Here is a 19,995-nt window from a genome sequence, read left to right as displayed (position 1 = left end):
CAGCTGTTTGTAGTCACTAGCTTGTACACTTACTCACAAATTATAATAAATTAGAAACATGTTTTATATAAGTGACTCAATATGCTTCTGGGCAGCATTCCCACAAGATGTGCTTTGGGGGATTAGACCTTGACTGAAAACGAAAGACAATAATGAAAATCCCTCATCCTAAAATGAGAGGTTTATTTACCTCAACACATTCTCTTTCTCAGATGTATGATTACTCCAATAAAAGGAATCATTTGGCATTTGTATAATAGGAACAATATTGATACAAATACCAAGCTGGTATAATTACATGTAGCTCAGTTGAAGTCAATGGACCAGTCTTCCCCTAGTGTAAATTGGCATATCTGTATTGAAGGCAGTGAACCAGATCTTTATATTGTGAATATCAGCATAGCTCCATTGAAACTAATGGGCCAGCAAATTGGCATAGATCTGGTGAAAATAGGAAACTGAATGCTGAATTTGACTCCCCACTCTCTCTTTATATTGTTGTTAGCCCCAAGTAGTTTTTTTTCCGACTTGATTTTGCCCTGTGATTGTTGAATTGATAAGAATTCATCAGCGAGGCTGATGCAAAATTAGCCCTTGATTTTTGTTTTACTATACACAGCTGTTTGCCACCCAGAGTAATATATTTTACAACATACAACCATTTGCCACTGAGAGTGCTGCAAACTGTTCATAATTCCAGGCTTAGAACATCCCATGCAATATGGTTTACTGTGATTTGCTGCCATCACCATTAAACAGTCAGCATTAACGATCAGTTATCATTCCACAGTATATCAGAAACCACAATTACTTCCTGTGCTAAGTGTGAGGAGAAACTGCTATATTTCAGTGGCTACTGTTAGTAACTTCGGATTTTGTAATGTACTGAAATTGGAGCATCAGTACTGAGAGCATGTACATTAGCTTAGCTATACTTAGGGTCCTGGATAATATGAATATTGATTACTGACTTCATAACTCACAAATGTCAATGCTAGGTACACTATTTATTTCTGGGCAGCTTTTTTTTTCTTGTTTCTTTCTGAAGTATTTTAAAACTTACATTGAAAAGCTGTTGTAATGTGCTTCATTCTTTGTACTGATAGTTGCATAGAATCATTCCTTTCTCTTTTAAAACAATCTATAAATTTGTCACAGAAATGTAGAGTTAAACTGCATATTTAGTATTACAGATACTTCATCAACATTTATAAACTGACTTACCAAAGGAAACCTTTGGTTTTTGTGCAGATATTTGCCTGGATGATTCTTAGTAGCTAAAGTTCAGAAAAGGGTTTATTTAAAAAAAAAAAAAAAGCAATTCTCCTGTTTAATGAAATGTATGTCTAATTAGTGCCAGGAAAGTTAATTTTAATATGGCTCCCTTTCCATTTCCTGTGTACTTCCAGCAATGGAAGTGCCATGTGGTCTACTGAAGGCTGTGTACGTGATGATGGGGATCTCAACTATTCAGTTTGCCTGTGTAATCACCTCACCAACTTTGCTATTCTGATGCAAGTGGTACCTCTGAAGGTAAGAGTAAATAAAGGAGTAAATCTGGGAGGTCAGTACTGAGCACAAACCCGTTCATCCACTATGAAATTCTTTTTGTAAATAGAACTCCAAATTAATCTCTTATTTATTTTTCACTTTCATCTGCACAATATATGACGGAGGGTGGGAAGGGAGAGCTGGGACCATTTTGCTCAAGTATCTAAGCTTTGTTGCAAAGTCCAAACCAAAGTTTGCCCTTTAAAGTGTTGTTTTTACATTTCTTTCTTTCCTTTTCTTTTTCAATGGAAATGGAATCTGGGATGAAACAGGCTTCAATCAATAGGAATCAGTATGTGCTGCACTTAATTCTCATCACACAGACATTATAGCCCTTGAAACACTGGGCAGGAAAAGCACTTATAGACATGCTCCATAGAACACTTATATAATGGTCAAGAAGGGCATAGGCTAAAAGATGAGCTAATAAGTCTTTTCCATCTCTAATTCTTTTGATTTAGTTTTAAGAAAGAGGACACGTGAGGTGTGACTATTTAGGGTTGGGCAATGAACCACATTCACTTACGTTCCATGATGCACCAGATGTTCTTTCCTCATCTTACTACAAAGTGAGGTCTGATTTGAGAAGAAACAGAGTGGGATCAAGAGTTGTTCAGAAAGAGGAGGATGAATATCCTTAGCTAACAGTTGCTCATTATATTTACTTGACCTCTGTGTTCCACAGTGTGACTATACAACTGTTCCTATCATTTAAAAAAAATTCCTACTCATACTACTGAATGGTTTCAGCAAAACATGTCCAATGCCAGCGGGCAAGGTGAGAACTCTCTGGTCAGATTTGTCTCTCCATTAACTTTATTTCTGAAATTGGTATACCAGGAAATATGATCCCTTAGAGGTTCATACAGAATTCTTTATTAGACCTGATAGCATGATATGTTCACTCTGAGGTAGTATGTCTGACTTATCTGTTAATTGGTATGAATGATGAGTTTGGTGTTGTTTCAGATAGTGGCTTTGGCCTGAGGCTGCTGGCTGGTTTATGAATGGATCAACATGCTCATGAGAACAGCACAGAATGTGTGCTAATGGAAACACAGTATAAATAAACTGGCAAATATCCACCTTAATTTAAAGGAATTTTAATCAGCACGCTAGTGCTAAAGAACATGTGAAGGTTTTCAGGGAATGAATGGCCCATAATGTAACTTGCCATCTCTTTATGAGTTAATGAAATCTTACTGTCAATATCTCTGTGACAAACTTAGTATAACTTCCTTGAAGTCAGAAACGGATTCTAGGATGGCATAGTTAATACAATATTTGCTTTTTCATTGTGTCTTTCCCAAAGAACTTATAAAAGCCTCAACACACTCTTGAATTATTATAGCTCTTTAACAGAGGAATGAAATGAGGCATGGAGTAAAGTAACTTGTGCAGGATCACATGGCTTCCATTGTGGAGATGGTTATTAGTTCTTGAAGTTAGTGAGTGAGTTGTTTATTTACAGGAGCACCTAGAGGCCCAGCTGATATCAGGGTATCTCTGTAAGTTCCCAGTTTTGAAGAGTTTGATACTTAAAGAGACAAATGGAACAAAGGGTTGTAAAAATAAACTGTTATCATCCCTATTTTTCAGAGTGGAAACTGTGGGACAGAGGGAGGTGTGACTCTCCCAAAGTTACACATGAAGCCTGTAACAGAGCCAGGATTTAAACCTAAATATCCCAAGTCACACTCCAGTGCCTGAATTGTCAGACCAGAAGGAAGCAAATTAGTGAAAGAATTGGATGTAGCACGGAAGAATCTAATTCTCAGTTCCCCTGCTCTAGTTAGTGAGCCACATTTCTAATATATATATTTTTGTAGTGTTTGTTCAGTTAGTAAGTGTAGGTTCCCTTTACCATAGGAGCCTCTGACTTTTACTTGGAGGCTCCTTTGTGCTGCAGTCTGGCCCTAGTGACTACAATTCCCATGATGCCTGGGGAAAAAGGGGGGAAACTGTTGCTCTCTTCCAGCCAGTGCAGGAAGAGTGTTGGTGGGCTCCATTTTGGAGAGAGGAGCCAGATTGCTGCTATGGAGCCTTTTCCAGTCCAGGAGCTGCGGCTAGAAGCTAGAACCTGATGGGGCTTGGATCTAGCAGGCTGCTTCAGGGGCTGTTGGTAATTGTTCCTGGAGGTAAGAGACCCTGGCTGTGCTTGTGGCTAACAAGGGCCTGCATAGAAGGAACAGTGAATAACTGTGGCCGTTTAGGAAAATGTTGCCTGGGGTGGAGCACAAAAGGCCAATTTCAATTCAGGGGCCAGCCAGGTGGAGGTACTGTCATTGTATATTCCTTTAGAAGCAAGGGACTGCAGGAAGGAGTGAATAGGGGATCCTCAACTATCCATCAATCACCACTGGGATACTCAGGATCTCCTTTAACATTAAAAACATCAGATGAGCATTGCCTGCTCCTGTATAACCCAGGGAAGAAATAGACGGTTACCTAAAGAAATAATTCAGCCTCATACTCAAGTCATGCACCACAGACTACCCTCCCCATAGATGTGAATACGTTTGTATCCTCATGGTTCCCAATAACTATAACTATGCAACTCTGTGCAACTTGAACCATGTTCAACAGTTTTAGTTTGTTGATGCTAAAATGTATCATAATTGATATTATTCAACTAGTTATTCTGGGTATTATTATTATTATGGGTAGTATTGTGAGAATAACGGATTGTATTCTTGGAAATAGTTCTGGAAGTTCTAACATTTAAATTAATTGGCCAAACAGAATCCAGGATAGTTATGATTAGCCAAAAGTTGGAATAAGTTTTAATATTATGCAATCTTGGCAACTGGGGATCAAGCTTGTGCATTTTTGCCAAAGTTCTTGTAGTTGATCAAGCATGTACCATCCTAAGGAGAACTTAGTTACAGTGAATAGAAAAGGCTAGTCTCCATAGTCATGATTTTGTTTTCAGTATTTTGTCACTGGTTGTTGTTTTTTTCCTGGATGTTCTGTCCTAGTGTGTGGCCCATTGTCAATGTTTGCATAAGTTCTCCACAATTGTGTTACTGTGAAGTATTTTGTTTCCTTTTCTTTCTGTCTGACTGTTAACAATATAGCATAAATGCTCCTAAGATAATAAATGAATGAGTGGAATATTCAGGCCTAATCACTCTGATGCAAGGAAATCTTCCCTACATTGTAAAGGAGAATGTCAGAACTCTAGAAAATTTATCTGAATAGTCCTCCTTGACATTTTAAAAATATCTGATTCCTTTAGGCCCCTGTCGAATTCTTACATCCTCTGCTTCAGAATACAATTTCCAACAAAGGGCATGGAGTAATTCAATGGCTCCGCAGAATGAATGATATACTGGGGAAACTGAAAGGCATTGCCCCATGAATATGCATCTTTTGTGGAAACCGTGTGCCCCTTGTACAAATCTGTGAGACTTAGAAATGTTTGCAGTGGTTCAGAGCGGGCAGGTGAATGATGAGCTGCCAGATGCTCATTCCTAACCTCTTCTGGATCATCCAAGGTACAGGCTTTGTTTCCAGAAAACACAGATTCCAGTCAGAGAGCTCAACGATGCCTTCACATGGTGCAAAATATGTCCTCTTGCTTTGGCATGGGTAAGTTGGTATGGGGAGTGTATCTTGAGACAGGACTCCCAGCACGCAGGAATGTGAAAATAGGGCAGTTGGGGAAGGCTGCCATAACTTAGACAAATGCCCCCTTCCTCCCAGATTGTCTTAATTACTCTGGGGGTTGCTGTAGCCCCAGGAGCATCCCTGAGTAGGCGTAGCTTAAAGCTGCCTTAAATCACTTTTCTTGCTGCACAGTGACTGCTGTGTGTTACCTCTGTGAGGCTTAGCACAAAATCCCATCCTAGAGCTCCAGAACTTTGACCAACGAGCTTCATTTTTAATTGACATTCAGAAATATTTGGTTTTTGTTTTTAATGAATTAGAAACGGATCATAGGTCCAGATGGGGATGTAAAAATAAAGGGAGAGAGAGGAAATCTGCACAAGCAAGGAAAACCATTGTGCTTGTCTTGTAACCAACTCAGGTACAATAAATGTAATTGTTTGCCTATATAAAGATATCTTTACATTGTGTCTGGAGTGAGATGATAAAGCAGACAACTAGAGAGAGCCACCTAGTTACTGAGCTTTATAAACAGGCAATGCTCAGCAATATCTTCCTAAGAAATTTCCTAAAAAGTTTTATCATGTGTCAAAACAAGAAAGCCTATTGGAACCATTAAATACCATAATATCTTCCTTTCTATTCGCTAGAAATCTGTCAGTGAATGATATAATACTGTGGGTTATAAATGTGTATAAATATTTATTCACCTTTGAAGCAATTTTGTGTTATCAAGTGCATGGGATATGGTGTAAAAAATGCTGTAATCTCCTGTTTGCATGACAGATTATTGAGGTTCCAAGGGAGTTGTTCTAGTCAAAATATGTGAGATGTTTGCATCTTTATAGAGTCTTTTATTTACCCCCTTCCCTCCACACCACTTACTTGGCTTGTGTATGAAAGAAAGAACTGTAGGTGACAGACAATAATTTTTTAACTAAATGAAATCTTTCCCGGAAAGTGACTGCTGTTCATGGAAAACTTTGATGATAACCAAATGCATGAAAAACAATATTTTTTTGGCTGAAAACTGAAATGTTTCCATTTATAATGGTGATGCTGTGTTTTATGGGAGTTTAGGTCAGGTTTTGTTTGGTCCCATTTTCTTCCATCAGCAGGACTCTCTGACCAGGTTACATCTGTCAGGACAACCTCCTCTCACCAAGAAATAAGAAAGTGGTACACCATGGGTAGTGTAGTTGGCTTGAAGTCAGGTATCCAAAATCTTTGGTCACTTTAGAAAATGTAAGACGACGCAACCTTTCCTTCTATGTAGTGATCTGGGGTTGTCACTTAGGAGACCGCACAGGCATGTGGTTGTGGGAGGACAGAGGGCAGTGAAAGGAGTTGGACAGATACAAGGGAAACTATGGAGATGCTGACCTTCATGTATATGGGAGCTTCAATACTGGGGAAAATACAGTCAGGACAAACTATATTCTTAGTAAGAATTCCATAAATTCATTGGAGGTAGGGGATAAACACCAAGGAGGCAGAAGAACTGTTCAAACTACAGGACAATTTGGCACAAGGTCAAATGGATACAAACTAGCCATGAATATGTTTACATTTGCAATTGGAGGAAGATTTCTAACTATCCAAGGAGTGAATTTCTGGTATTGTCTCCCAGTAAGTACTATAGGGGAAAAACAACAGCTAGTTTTCAGATGGAGCTTGATAAATTTATGGCTGGGACTATAGCAAGGGACTAGATCGAATGACCCAGAAAATCCCTTTCTTTCTCTGTGTCCTGTTATCTATCTTGAAACTCCATGTAATTTAACATTTGATTCTTTAGCTTAGGATTTCCTTTTTTTTTTTTAGTTTGTACCATATGTCTGGTATTTCTGAACAATTTGCTATTTAAGGTCTGAAAAGAAAGAGCTTTTCCAAACAATGCAAATCAAGGATCCCTCAAAACAAGAAATCAGGCACACCCAAGCATATCTAGTGATGGAAGGTGCCCGGAAGTGGAGTGAAGACTTGTTAGTTGACACCAGAGTGTCAAAGACAATAACTCTTTCTTTTGAACCTCTCAAATCATGATTAGCAAACAGCAAAGGAAACAGGGATTCCATGTACCAGCATTGATACTATTAAAGACTATGGCAAGCAGTTGCTCTAGTAGAAGGATTTTAACCAGGAGAATAGATTTGTACAGTCTCTTCAGTTTTGGGTGTTGTTGGGGGGAGGGGGAGGTTTGTGGGTTTTTTTGGTTTCGGTTTATGTTCATAGTTCTGAAAATCTGTCTAACGAGTAGGAGCTGTAGACAATGAACTGTATTTTAGGCAACAATACCTTCTTTTGTAAAGAGACCTTTTTCAGTGTTTATTATGAATATATTGAAGAAGAAAATAAATTTGACATTTTTAAAAAAAAGACAACGATCATTTTATTCCTCACAGTCTGAGTGGCTGGCAGGTTTAGATATCAGAGGAATAAAAGGAATTATAAAATGCCCCCCTACATGGAATTATAAAATGCCCTCATTGTAACAGTCAGGCGATACCACTAGTCCTGAGAGTTCATGCCATGTTTTTGGCTCAAGGATTCTAATGTAAACTATAGTCAAATATTTGACCTAATTATATATATTAAAGTTAGTGTAACATGCCTATGGTTAAAAAGTTTATCTACTGTTACTTTTATGTCTTTTTAGCCTTTTACATCTCCGGTCTCTCTATCTTTTGTTCTCTGCTGAAGTAAAAGCATGATCCAAAGTCCACTATCTTCAATGAACTTTGGATAAATTCTGATACTCCCCCTCCTCTTAATAGTACTTAAAGTAATCCATTTCTTTCCATACATAATGTTTTCTGAAAGGTACATACAGATTTTATGCATACTTTAGATCAGTTTAGAAGCAAGACTTTGGATAATAAACTATAATAATAAGAGAAAGACCTTTGTGTGTGACAGGGCTGTGTCGTTAGATTGTACAGGAGCCTGTCTCACTGTGTTTGTTTGTCCCATGGACATTACTTTAGCCCAGGGAGCTATTTACAGGGTCAAAATTATATGAGCTGTGGTCTTCTCATAGCATTTCCTCATCAAAAAGTGAAGTGCCATGAGAATAAAAATATTAAATCCTTTTTTAGAGTCGTATTGGCCAGATTCTCCAATGGGCATAGTTTTGACAGAAAAGGGGGCTATAATGGAACTAGTTATGGTACCTTGATTCTCTGGAGAGATTTGTCCAGCTTGAGCTGCTCTAATTTATGCTAGGTGGCAGTGGTCCCCAATAAACCATTTTCCACTCATAGGCATTGGAAATACTCATGTGTAGGTGAAGAAACTGAAACACAGTGAGGTAAATTTTAAAATCAGGAGGCTTAAACTATACATTCTGAAATGAACCAGCACCCTTACTACAGAGCATTGGGAAGCAGTTCATGGCAAATGGGGGCTTGGAGTGTCATTAATTGACATTGAGAGTTTGACCTACAAATGTGATTGAGCACTGTTGCATGTTTCTGACTAGGCTAAGGAACAGCTAAAATACATACAAAAAGTGTTGCCAGAATCCATATTGTGAAGAATAAATATATTGATAATACTGCTGATCAGCTTAACAGCAATTTATATATTTTAACTGCCTTTAGCTAATGCCAGGAATTAACACTTCTATCAATTTTATTTCAGAAAAGAAATAACAATGCTGGAAAAATTTGCAATCATTTGACACTCAGATATTAGGCTGACACGGGTCAATTAGCTTAGTGATGAATTGTGGTGCCAGGTGAAGCTGAAATTATTTGTTTTTTTATATCTCTGCTGTTATGTCCATATCATATTTGGCAGACATTCTGCTTTGCTGACTGAAATACATTTATCATATTGATTTAAAGTTGAGAAGTAATAACGTTTGCTAGAATTTTGTAATAAGTAGGCATTATTAAAAAAAATCCTACAAAGATAAGCCAAATAGTCTTTAAAGGCCAAAATTTCCCTTTAATTACCTTAGGGGAGTTACATGGATACAATTAAAGTTAGAACATTGACCAGAATTTGGAACTCAAGCTAGAAAAAAATCTGTTTACCTCTGTAATGATGTTATTAAAAACAAGGCTGTTACAAATGAAGCCATATATATCGCTTTGTCTGGGTAGGACCTAGATTGGGCATTCTGAATAGGATGGGCGGATATTAACTAATTCATCTTGACAACATCCCTGGGAGTTCACTAAATATTATCAGTCCCATTCTAAACCATTTGCCCAAAGCCACACAACAAATCAGTAACAAAGCTAATGTCTCAGGAATTCATGGCTTTGTAACTCCGTGCTCAGCCCACCACTGCTCTGTTAGGTTATGTCTATTCTAGCTCGTTAATTCGAGCTAGGTAGGCAAATGAGGTGACCGGAGTTGCAAATAAAGCCTGGGATTTAAATATCCCGGGCTTTATTTGCATGTTCCCGTCTGGTCACCATTTTGAAATTTCACTAGCCTGAATTCACTGCCACGCGGCTACACGAGGAGCATTCCACACAGAGTAATAGTTAATTCGAACTAATGACTTAGTTCGAATTAATGTTTCACTTCCATGTGTAGCCACGCGGCAGTGAGTTCGGGCTAATGAAATTTCATATTGGCGACCAGACGGGAACATGCAAATAAAACCCAGGATATTTAAATCTCAGGCTTCATTTGCAACTCCAGTCGCCTCAACGAATTAACGAGCTAGTGTAGACATACCCTTACAGGCTTGGGACCTGATCCAAGGGTAATTGAAATCTTTCAAGCCCATAATGTCTATTACCATACTTTTCAGGCATACAGCAGTATGTCATTGCAGGGATTGCAGTGAGCCAAAGAGATCTTCCACCTAGTTGAAGAGAACTAAAGGCTAGAGTTACTTTATGTCAGTTTGCTTTTGCTGGCATAAACCAGCATACAGTGCACCCAGAGACCTAGGACAACAAGACAGGTGGGTAGCAGTGGTGTAGTGGGATATTTGTGTCAGTGTTGGGAAGTATTTTCTCAAAGTTTCTCCTCAGCAGTCTCCGTTGATGACATTCTTGTTGAAATTTCTAACAAAGGCAAGTGGTGGTGTACCTTCCTGCCCCTCTGCACTACCGGGACACAACAGTCCAGTCATGTGAAGAAGTGGGCTGTGCCCACAAAGCTCATGATACCATTTACATGTTTTGTTAGTCTTTAAAGTGTTACCAGACCATTTGTTGTTTTTTAGAGCATTTCCAACCCAAAATAAGCTGACAGTTTCAAGCAAAAGGGGAGAAAGCAGAGCATAAAATACCTACATGCTAGAAAGGAGAAGTTAAACTGGAGCCTGATAAATCTGATGCTGAAAGAAATTCCTGCTGAGTGGGAGGATGTATGTCACAAGGGGCTTTGTAGACAGCAGAAATAAAAAAAAAATTAATGAGCAAGCTACAGTCCAAAGATAGTTCCAAGAAAGTTCAGGCTCAGTTATTTTATTTTGGGCAGCTCCACTTATCAGCCAGTGCTGCCCTCTGCCCAGTGCCAAGGAACATGCTAACTTAACTGTCTGGCAGTTTTTATTTTTATAGTTCTCCAACTAATATCCATCATTCCAGGCTGTTTGTACCAGCTGTCACATAATTCTCTTTTTAACAAAAGGATGCTGGACACCCAATGGATAGGAGCACTTAGACAACATTTGAAAAGGAAATGACTGGCTTCTGCAGCAAAATAGGAGCTTTTATGGCTAGGAGGTTGGCACAAATGTGATATAATAGTACTCTGTGAGTCCTAGAGCATTCATCTGAATTTTCCCTCAAATGGTACCTTCTCTTCAACATTCTCACTGAGGGTATGTCTACACTACATAGGTGCTACACTAGCGGAGCGCTTAGTTCGAACTAGGAAAACCTCATTTTACGAGGATTAAGCCTAGTTCAAACTTACTAGTTTGAATTAAGGGGTGTGTAGCCCCTTAATTCGAACTAGTGGGAGGCTAGCCCTCCCCAGGTTTCCCTGGTGGCCACTCTGGCCAACACCAGGGAAACTCGTCTGCCCCCTTCCTGGCCCCGGACCCCTTAAAGGGGCACGGGCTGGCTACGGTGCCCGTGCCAGGTAGAAGCCTGCCAGCACCCAGCCAGCAGACCCTGCACCTGGCACGGATCGAGCCACCCACCCGATGCCCCCCAGCCCTCCCCCTGTTCCCGGGACCAGGCTGGCGGCTCCCAGGAGCTTACCTGGGACCGCAAGAGGCGGGCACCCGCCTGGGCTAGTGCAGACATCGTGGACCTCGTCCACGATCTCCGCACTAGGCACAGGAAAGTGGCCGGCTAGGGCAGGAGAGCTGCCAGCCTGGCCACCAAGGAGCAGGTGTGCAAGAGAATCAAGGGAGTCCACTGAGACCCCCGACCCTGAGCCCTGAGTTTATAATGGCTGTCCTGGATCAGACCAAAGGACCATCTAGCCCAGTAGCCTGTCTGCCGAGAGTGGCCAACCCTAGGGACCCTGGAGGGGATGAACCGAAGACAGTGACCAAGCCATTTGTCTTGTGCCATCCCTCTCCAGCCTTCCACAAACCTTGGCCAGGGACACCACTCCTACCCCCTGGCTAATAGCACTCCATGGACCCAACCTCCATCACTTTATCTCACTTCCCTTTAAACTCTGTTCTAGTTCTAGCCTTCACAGCCTCCTACAGCAAGGAGTTCCACAGGCTGACTCTTTGCTTTGTGAAGAACAACTTTCTGTTACTAGTTTGAAGCCTGCTACCCATTCCTTTCCTTTGGTGTCCTCTAGTTCTTCTTTATGGGAACTAATGAAGAACTTTTCTGTATGCACCCTCTCCACCCAACTCCTGCTTTTAGAGACCTCTATCCTGTCCCCCCTCCGTCTCCTCTTTTCTAAGCTGAAAAGTTCCAGTCTCTTTAGCCTCCCTTCATATGGGACCTGTTCCCAACCCCTGGTCATTTTAGTTGCCCTCCCCTCTCCCAGCCTCTCTCTTCCCCTCTCCCACCTCCTTTTCCCAGTCTCCCCCAGTTTTGTTCAATAAAGACAGATTCCATTTTGGAAGACACGGTATCTTTATTTTGTACATCAGGAAGGGAGGCTAGGGAAGGGTAAGTGGAAGGAGGTGAGGGAGGAATGGGGTATGAGCCCCCAATGGGGAGGACTGGGCTGGCTCTGCGGGCTTCTGGGGGTGGAAGCTCTCCTGCAGCCCCCCCAGTTGCCTCCTCTCCCCAGATGGCAGCCTGCGGCAAGTGCAGCCGGGCTGATGGCTGAGTGCTGTGATGTGCCCAGTGTGGGTACTCTGGGTATTCCAAGCCAGGACTGCTTTGCAAGTGGGGCACCCCTGAGAACTGTCTGTCCGGAGTCGGGGTTGGGACCCTTTAAGCACAGCCCTCGGATAGACTGAGACAGCATCTCCATGCTCTAAGTCCTCCTCTGATGCCCTGCCGGCACTGCTTCCGGCCATCCTTAAGCCCGGTTCAGGGTCCACTTAATGTGGACATGCTAGTTCGAATTAGCAAAACGGTAACTCGAACTAGTTTTTTAGTCTGGATCCGTTAATTAAAATTAACGTTGTAGTGTAGACGTACCCTGATATTATTAAGAATCCAAAGGCTGTGGGAGATGAATATGAAAACACAAGCACTTTGGCCAAAGTAAATGGTAGTTGGGAGGTGAAAAGAAATGATTCCACATGAAACTCTAAAAAGTGACAGAGAGGTAGGTGTGTTAGTCTGTAACTTTAAAAACAACAAGTAGTCTTTTGGCACCTTAGAGATTAACAAAAAATATATATAAGACCACGAGCTTTCATGGGTTTTAGTCACGGAAGCTCATAATTGTATATATTTATTTTTGTTAGTCTCTAAGGGTCTGTCTACACTTGCCCCCTACTTCAAAGTAGGGAGGTAAATGAAGCATACCAAAGTTGCAAATCAAGCCCAGGATTTAAATATCCCGCACTTGATTTGCATGTTCCGAGCCAGTTGCCATTTTAGAAGTTCACTAGCCCGGAGTAACTGCCCATGTCTACATGCGGCAGTGATATGGGAATCCGATTTAAAGCCCCTAATTCGAATGAGCCAGTAAACCTCATTGCAGGAGGAATACCAGCTAATTTGAATTAGGGCTTTAAATCGGACTCCCATTTCACTGCTGCATGTCGAAGTGGGCAGTTACTCCAGCCTAGTGAACATCTAAAATGGCAACTGGCTGGGAACATGCAAATCAAGCGCAGGATATTTAAATCCTGAGCTTGATTTGCAACTTCGGTATGCTTCATTTGCCTCCCTACTTTGAAGTAGGGGGCAACTGTAGACATACCCTAAGGTTCCAGAAGACTACTTATTGTTTCTAAAAAGTGAGTTGACAGAGATGTATCCATCTGCGCAGGAGTAAAAACAACTTATTTGAAGTTCCCCTCTGGATTGACATTTCTTATATCATGCGTTTTCCAGTGAAGTACACATAAAAGCCCTGGTTGCAGATCAACTGCTTAGTTCTTTGCCTTTTTAACATCTTTAGTTTGTCAAAAGGAGAAGAAAAGGAATATCATGTCTTTATGAAGCTGTACTTGTATCGGGGCCATTGTCCATTGTGTACTTCCAGTACCAGGCTACAGTCCAATGTACCTTCTGCTGGTACTGGTATGGGTGAACCCAGGCCTTCCCCAAGCTGAAAGACCTCAACCGAAAGGGAGGAACCAGTGAACACAATCAGCAAAGGATTATAGGGGATAAACAATGAGAAAACAGGGACAGAAGTGAAGGTCACAGGGCCAGCATAAGTTCTCGCAGGGAATGGTGGAGAGTACCACAGCTTCTCAAAGGTGCCTCAGGAGAAATTGGATTCCACCCAATGATCTTTAGATGGATGAAGTGACAAAGGACCATAAGTAGGCCCCTATATCACAGAGTTGTGCTTCACCACTGTAGAGCTTCCTCTTCCTGGTATGATGGATCGGCATCTTTGGCTATTGACTAGAGGAAGTGGATGAGAATCTTTCACAACATTGGGGGACAACATATGTCACATGCAAATTCAAGAAGGTGTAGGGAGACATACAGCCAGAGCCTCAGCACATGTGTCTGGAGGATTGTCAGGGGTGCAAGCCACCCACTGTGCCTCAGTGCCCCCTGACTGTCCTCATATAGCCCCTCTCAGGGCAAGTTACGGTCTGTATGGGTTGCTCATCATTGGCATATGTCGCAACGGTTCTGTTTACCTAGTCGGCCTCCTGATCGGCCCGCAAACCAGAGTCTGTGTCTCTAGCCCCTAGTCAAGGGGAGTCTTGGCTGGCCTGCTTCCAGCCTTTGCTGGTTCTCCCCAGCTTGTCTCCCGCCAAGGAGCTCCTGCTTCCCCTGCAGTCAGCCCTCCACTCGCTCCCTTAAGCAAACTGTGATCCTCCTTTTATAGCTGACAGCTGGGCTCCCTAAGCCACCCGGGCTTCTCTGAATATCTGGCAGCTGGGCTCTCATTAGCCTAACAGCTTCCGCTGGCTTCTACAAGCCAATTGTGCTGCCCTAGATAGTTGCCAGCTGGGCTCTCCCTAGCCCAAACAGCTTCAGCTGGCCTCTTTGTTTCTCGCCCTGGCTCAGGGCCTGAGTCTTGGTCTTAAAGGGCCAGTGCAGGGCAGGCGCCCTGTCACAAGGATAAACATGGCTGGAGCCTGACACACTCTATGCAGATGTGCACCAAAGACTCCCTCTTGTGGCCCAGTGTAGTTGACAGATTCATGGGCTATACTCCAGCCAGTCCCATGGCCAGCTTGCAGACAACCCTGGAGGCCAGCATAGCCTCCTACCTTGCCTCTGCTTTGTGTCTCCTCCCTGCAGAGTGCAAACCCAGCATTTTGTACCATAGGACTGCAAAGAAGGAAACAGGGTTTATCTATATGTGATGCAATCAGAGAGGGATTATATTGTATAGTGCCCTTGACTTACACTGTGAGCTTTTGGACTGGCTTCTTGTTCAGTATTTGTATAGCATCTAGCACAACGGGATCCTGGTTCATGACTGAGATTCCCAGGTTTATCTCAGCTCAAATGTGAACAATAACTAACCCCACTATGGTTTTGCCTGCCAGTTACTGAATATAGATTATTTCTTATCACAGTTCATCAATTCATGATTTTAGACCTCAATCTGGCAAAGCACTTAATATATCTGTTTAATTTACAAGCAGATGAGAACTCGTATTGAAATCAAATGTAAGTGTACTTCATGTGAAATTATTAGATCCCTGTAAATAGAGGCAGCAGCGTGTGGGGGGAGGGGGGAAGGTGGCATTGCAGAGCTGGTTCTGAAGGGAATTGGCTTTTAAGGCAGCTCCCCCCAGTACTGGCTACTACCTGCCCTGCCTCATTGCCACTGTAAGATGCAGCAAAACGGGGTTGCAGGAGGATCCATAAGACCATATACATGCAGGGAACTTGCTTTAAAGCAGGCTCCCCATGTGTTTTGGCTCCAGCCTACCACCTCACCCTCCACATTGCCTCTCTCTCAGAGGCAGCAGGACGGAGTGGGGGTGGAGGGACAGGCAGATCTTGTAGTTGTGGGAACCGTCTTTTAAGGTAGCTCCTCCTGGGCATTGGCTTCCACTTCCTCCTCCTTGCTGTCTCTGATACAGACATTCCTACTTAGATGACAGAATAATTGGTCGGAGAACACTGAATTTCAAGCAGCAGATGAGAAAGCTCACTGGTTTTGATTCTAATTTTTGGAAGGGTAGAAAAACCTAAAAGAACTATACTGTTTAAGAATACTGACTTTAAAATGCCATTTTAATCCACATACTTAGCACACAAACATGGGCATCTCCCACAATAAGGATGGATGAGATGATTCAAATGAGTGCACTATTTCATCTGAACTGTTGTTCTTCTTGGGGACTAAGTCCGTCCCAAAAAAATTTTGTAACACTGCACTTTGATTCTGAATTACTGTGTATTAAATCTCATAAAAGACACTAAGCAAGAGATTCTACTCCCTTTGGTCCTTATATGAATTGGTGTAGAGAAACAATGAATAAGCAGCAAGGCTGAGCTGAAAATTCACCTGGTGCAGGAGCAGTATGGAGACAGCCTGTGATGGAATACTGCTTCCCACTGCTCTCCCCCATAAGTTCTGTTGCATGTGGCATGCCTGGATCAGCGCCGTAAAATACCATAGGAGCTCTGGGCTGCAATGCATTCCATAAACAGTCAGGCAGGCTGCCATAAATTAGAACAGTTTTGGGAGCTTCTATAAATTATACCAGGTACTGATTTGGTCTCGGGAGCAGTTGACAATCCAGAGGCCTCAAAAATGACCTAAAAGGTACCATTATCCTGATCCCCAAAGTGGTATCTTCTGTGCTATTTGTAATAGAAGCCATAGGACAGAATCTGCCCTTCAAACTACAATGCATTTGTTGTTGTAAAAGGCAGTGTGAGAGCATATGATTATGGCATCTTTCTGCATCTGGGTGTGCACTCACAGGTGTAGGCATAAATGACAAAGCAGGAGTGTGCCACTACAAAGACTCATGTCCTGAAATGATTAGTTAAGCAGATCCTGTGGAATTACTGATCAAGGATCAACTGTCACTGCTTCACTATTGGTTTAGCTCAGCCAGTGGGGCACTTGTTCTATTAAAGGACCTGGGGATTACAGTGGATGGAAAGCTGCATATGAGTCAACAGTGTGCCCTTGTAGCCAAGAAGGCTAATGGAATATTAGGTTGCATTAGGAGGAGCATTGCCAGCAGATCTAGAGAAGTGATTATTCCTCTTTATTCGGCTTTGGTGAGACCACATCTGGAGTATTGTGTCCAGTTTTGGGCCCCCCATTACAGAAAGGATGTGGACGCTTTGGAGAGGTTGATTAGGGGACTGGAGCACATGACCTATGAGGAGAGGCTGAGGGATTTGGGCTTATTTTGTTTGCAGAAGAGTAAAGTGAGCAGGGATAGGGAGGGGGTGAATAGCACCCTTCAACTTCCTGAAGAGAGGTTCCAGAGAGGATGGAGAGAGGCTGTTCTCAGTAGTGACGAATGGCAGAACAAGAAGCAATGGTCTCAAGTTACAGTGGGGAACGTCTAGGTTGGATTTTAGGAAAAACTGTTTCACTAGGAGGGTGGCGAAGCACTGGAATGGGTTACCTAGGGAGGTGGTGGAATCTCCATCCCTAGAGGTTTTTATGTCCCGGCTTGACAAAGCCCTGGCTGGGATGATTTAGTTGGAGTTGGGGACCATGTAAGGGGCAGCTTTCCTCTAGAAGTGGCAGTTCTGGGGCAGCTCCAAGTTGGCTCCCATGCCCAGGGGAGAGACACCGTTCCTTTGTCCCCAGCAAGGAGCAACTGCAGCCAGGGAGAGATGCTAAATATGAGTCAACAGTGTGACACTGTTGCAAAAAAAGCCAACATGATTCTAGGATGCATTAATAGGTGTCTTGTGAGCAAGACATGAGAAGTCATTCTTTGGCTCTACTCTGTGCTGATTAGGCCTCAGTTGGAGTATTTTGTCCAGTTCTGGGTACCACATTACAAGAAAGATGTGGAGAAATTGGAGAAGGTTCAGAGAAGAGCAACAAGAATGATTAAAGGTCTAGAGAACAGGATCTATAAAGGAAAACTGAAAGAAGTGGGCTTGTTTAGTTTTGAAAGGAGAAGATTGAGGGGGGGCATGAAAGCGGTTTTCAGGTATCTAAAAGGGTGTCATAAGGAGGAGGGAGAAACTTGTTCTTCTTGGCCTCTGAGGATAGAACAAGTAGCAATGGGCTTAAACTGCAGCAAGGGAGGTTTAGGTTGGACATTAGGAAAAAGTTCCTAACTGTCAGGGTAGTCAAACACTGGAATAAATTGCCTAGGGTGGTTGTGGAATCCCCATCTATGGAGATATTTAAGAGTAGATAAATGTCTATCAGGGATGGTCTAGACAGTATTTGGACCTGCCATGAGGGCAGGGGACTGCACTCGATGACCTCCCAAGGTCCCTTCCTGTTCTAATATTCTATGATGCCCCTTTGGCTGGCAGGTGGAGGTGATACTCCATGTTCCTGAATTGACCCCCTGCATGGGAGAACTTTGTTCATGGACATGGACCAGGACCCTTTTGCGCAAGGCTCTGGGCAAATACAAACCAGAAAGATAATCCTTGCCCCTAAACATTTTACAGTTTTGATGTATGGTCTCAGCTATCCTGATCGTACTAAGTTTCAGACTTCTGTCTTTTATCTCCCCATAAGTAGGTAAATTAGGAGACTGGGACTTAACAGACCGGGGCCGGATTCTGGGTTCCTGTAAGGCTGCTTTGTATCACTCCATTGCATTAACTTTTCCATGTGCGCCTGTCTCACCTCTACACTATGAAAGAGAATACTGTGGCCTCAGAGTTCCAATGGAGCCATACTGCCAGAGAAGGAATGATGTAATAAGGATCTTTGAGTGTGGATAGTTTAGAGCAAATGCTGTCTTGAAGAGGGTGGACTGTCTTGAATTAGGGCCTAAAACTGGGATTTTTAAAGGCACTGAAGGGAGTTAAGCATACAGATTGCTACTGAATGTTACCGGGGTTGCAGTATCCAATTCCATTATCCTCCTCTGAAAACTCATCCTGAGTTTTGTGAAAGACACAGCCCTTCTTTCCCCAACCGAATGGTCCCTCACTGACTTTTCTTCTCCTTGTGGGCTTTTCTCATAGACTTCCTGGATCTGGCCCTTAATTACGATGAAGGAGAAGAGGTATCAAGTGTATTCTGCTAGAAGCAGAAAGAAAAGCAGCGATCAGCTATAGACCTTCCAGGTCTGTGGGCAAAAGTAGCTCCTACAGTTTAACAAAGGTTAATATTGCTGTAAATATTCTGCTACGTTTATTATTAAGACCAGACTGGCTGAAAACATGTAAGGCCTGAGAGAAAAAATGAGAACAAAGAAAGATGCAAAACAGTACATGCTTTATATACCCGACTTGCAAAGATGAACTTATAAATACCCACCTCACTGCTCTCCAAACACTATAATCATCTGGTACTGGTATTTCTTTGCAATTTGGCTCCAACCTCCCTAGTGCTCTTCCTTACAGCTTCATTTAAACTAAAACCTCGCAGTGTGAAAATTTTAATGAGCAGAGTACCTACTGTTTGATGACATCTACAAAGTCTCTTAAAAATGTTAATTTATAACTTGGCAGAAACCCTGGGAGACTTAAGATTTGACATGGCATAGTGAAAACTTTTTTAATAAGTAGCTGTGCAGCTGGGCTAGTGTGAAGAGAATGTGTTTTTAAAATACAACAAATCCCCTTAGTAGCATTTTATGTTGATCATGAGGACACAGCGAGCTTATGGAAAACATGAATTATACAGTAGGGCTGCCAGCAACAGCTGCTTCTGTGTCCTACTGCATAGTGTGACCTCTCAAAAGCTGTGGTGGCTTCTTTTCTTCACTCTTTTGGTCTCTGGTACATTGTGGCTTCATTAAAAGAGAATCTGTGCTGTTTTTATTTGGAAAACATTTTCTTCTTTAAGTAAAAAATGTACAATGCCTGTGAGTTAAGTGCCTAGTCCTCCCAACAAATTCTCCCCACAATGTTCATATTGTGCATGTGAGAGAAATACTTATGGTTTCAGCAGGCCCATTTCTGAAGTGAGCCTTATAAAGTAAGCTCTGGATGTTAATTTGAAAACCCTAATGCAAGGTCCCTAAGCAAAGTGTTCTGACAAGTTATAGGAAATCAGTGATTTGTATTAGTATTGGTGATATTTTGTTGCTGTGTAAATAAAGGCCCCTCTAGATTGAAATTCAGTTTTAGCAGCCTCTCTGGAGGCAATTTGAAACTTCCACTTCATCAGCCAGGACCAGCATTGCAATGTCTCTGAAATATTCCCCATCTTAAACCCCTCCAGTGC

At 42.2% G+C, this 19,995-nt stretch overlaps 1 protein-coding gene across 5 annotated transcripts in view; it reads left to right on the top strand.

The window, feature by feature from the left end:
* The window catches only part of ADGRD1 (adhesion G protein-coupled receptor D1), a 327,867-nt gene that overhangs the window by 179,487 nt on the left and 128,385 nt on the right, over positions 1 to 19,995 (top strand). For all 5 annotated transcript variants that reach the window (XM_006120531.4, XM_075898421.1, XM_075898422.1 and 2 more), the window contains one exon: positions 1,410 to 1,533. In XM_006120531.4, the coding sequence (XP_006120593.2) occupies positions 1,410 to 1,533 (124 nt within the window). The remainder of the gene's footprint in view (positions 1 to 1,409; positions 1,534 to 19,995) is intronic.

This window comes from Pelodiscus sinensis, chromosome 15 (genome assembly GCF_049634645.1).
Source record: "Pelodiscus sinensis isolate JC-2024 chromosome 15, ASM4963464v1, whole genome shotgun sequence".
Classification (NCBI taxonomy): Eukaryota; Metazoa; Chordata; order Testudines; family Trionychidae; genus Pelodiscus; species Pelodiscus sinensis.
Note: the sequence above shows the minus strand (reverse complement) of the source record. Positions and strands in the feature narration are given on the sequence as shown.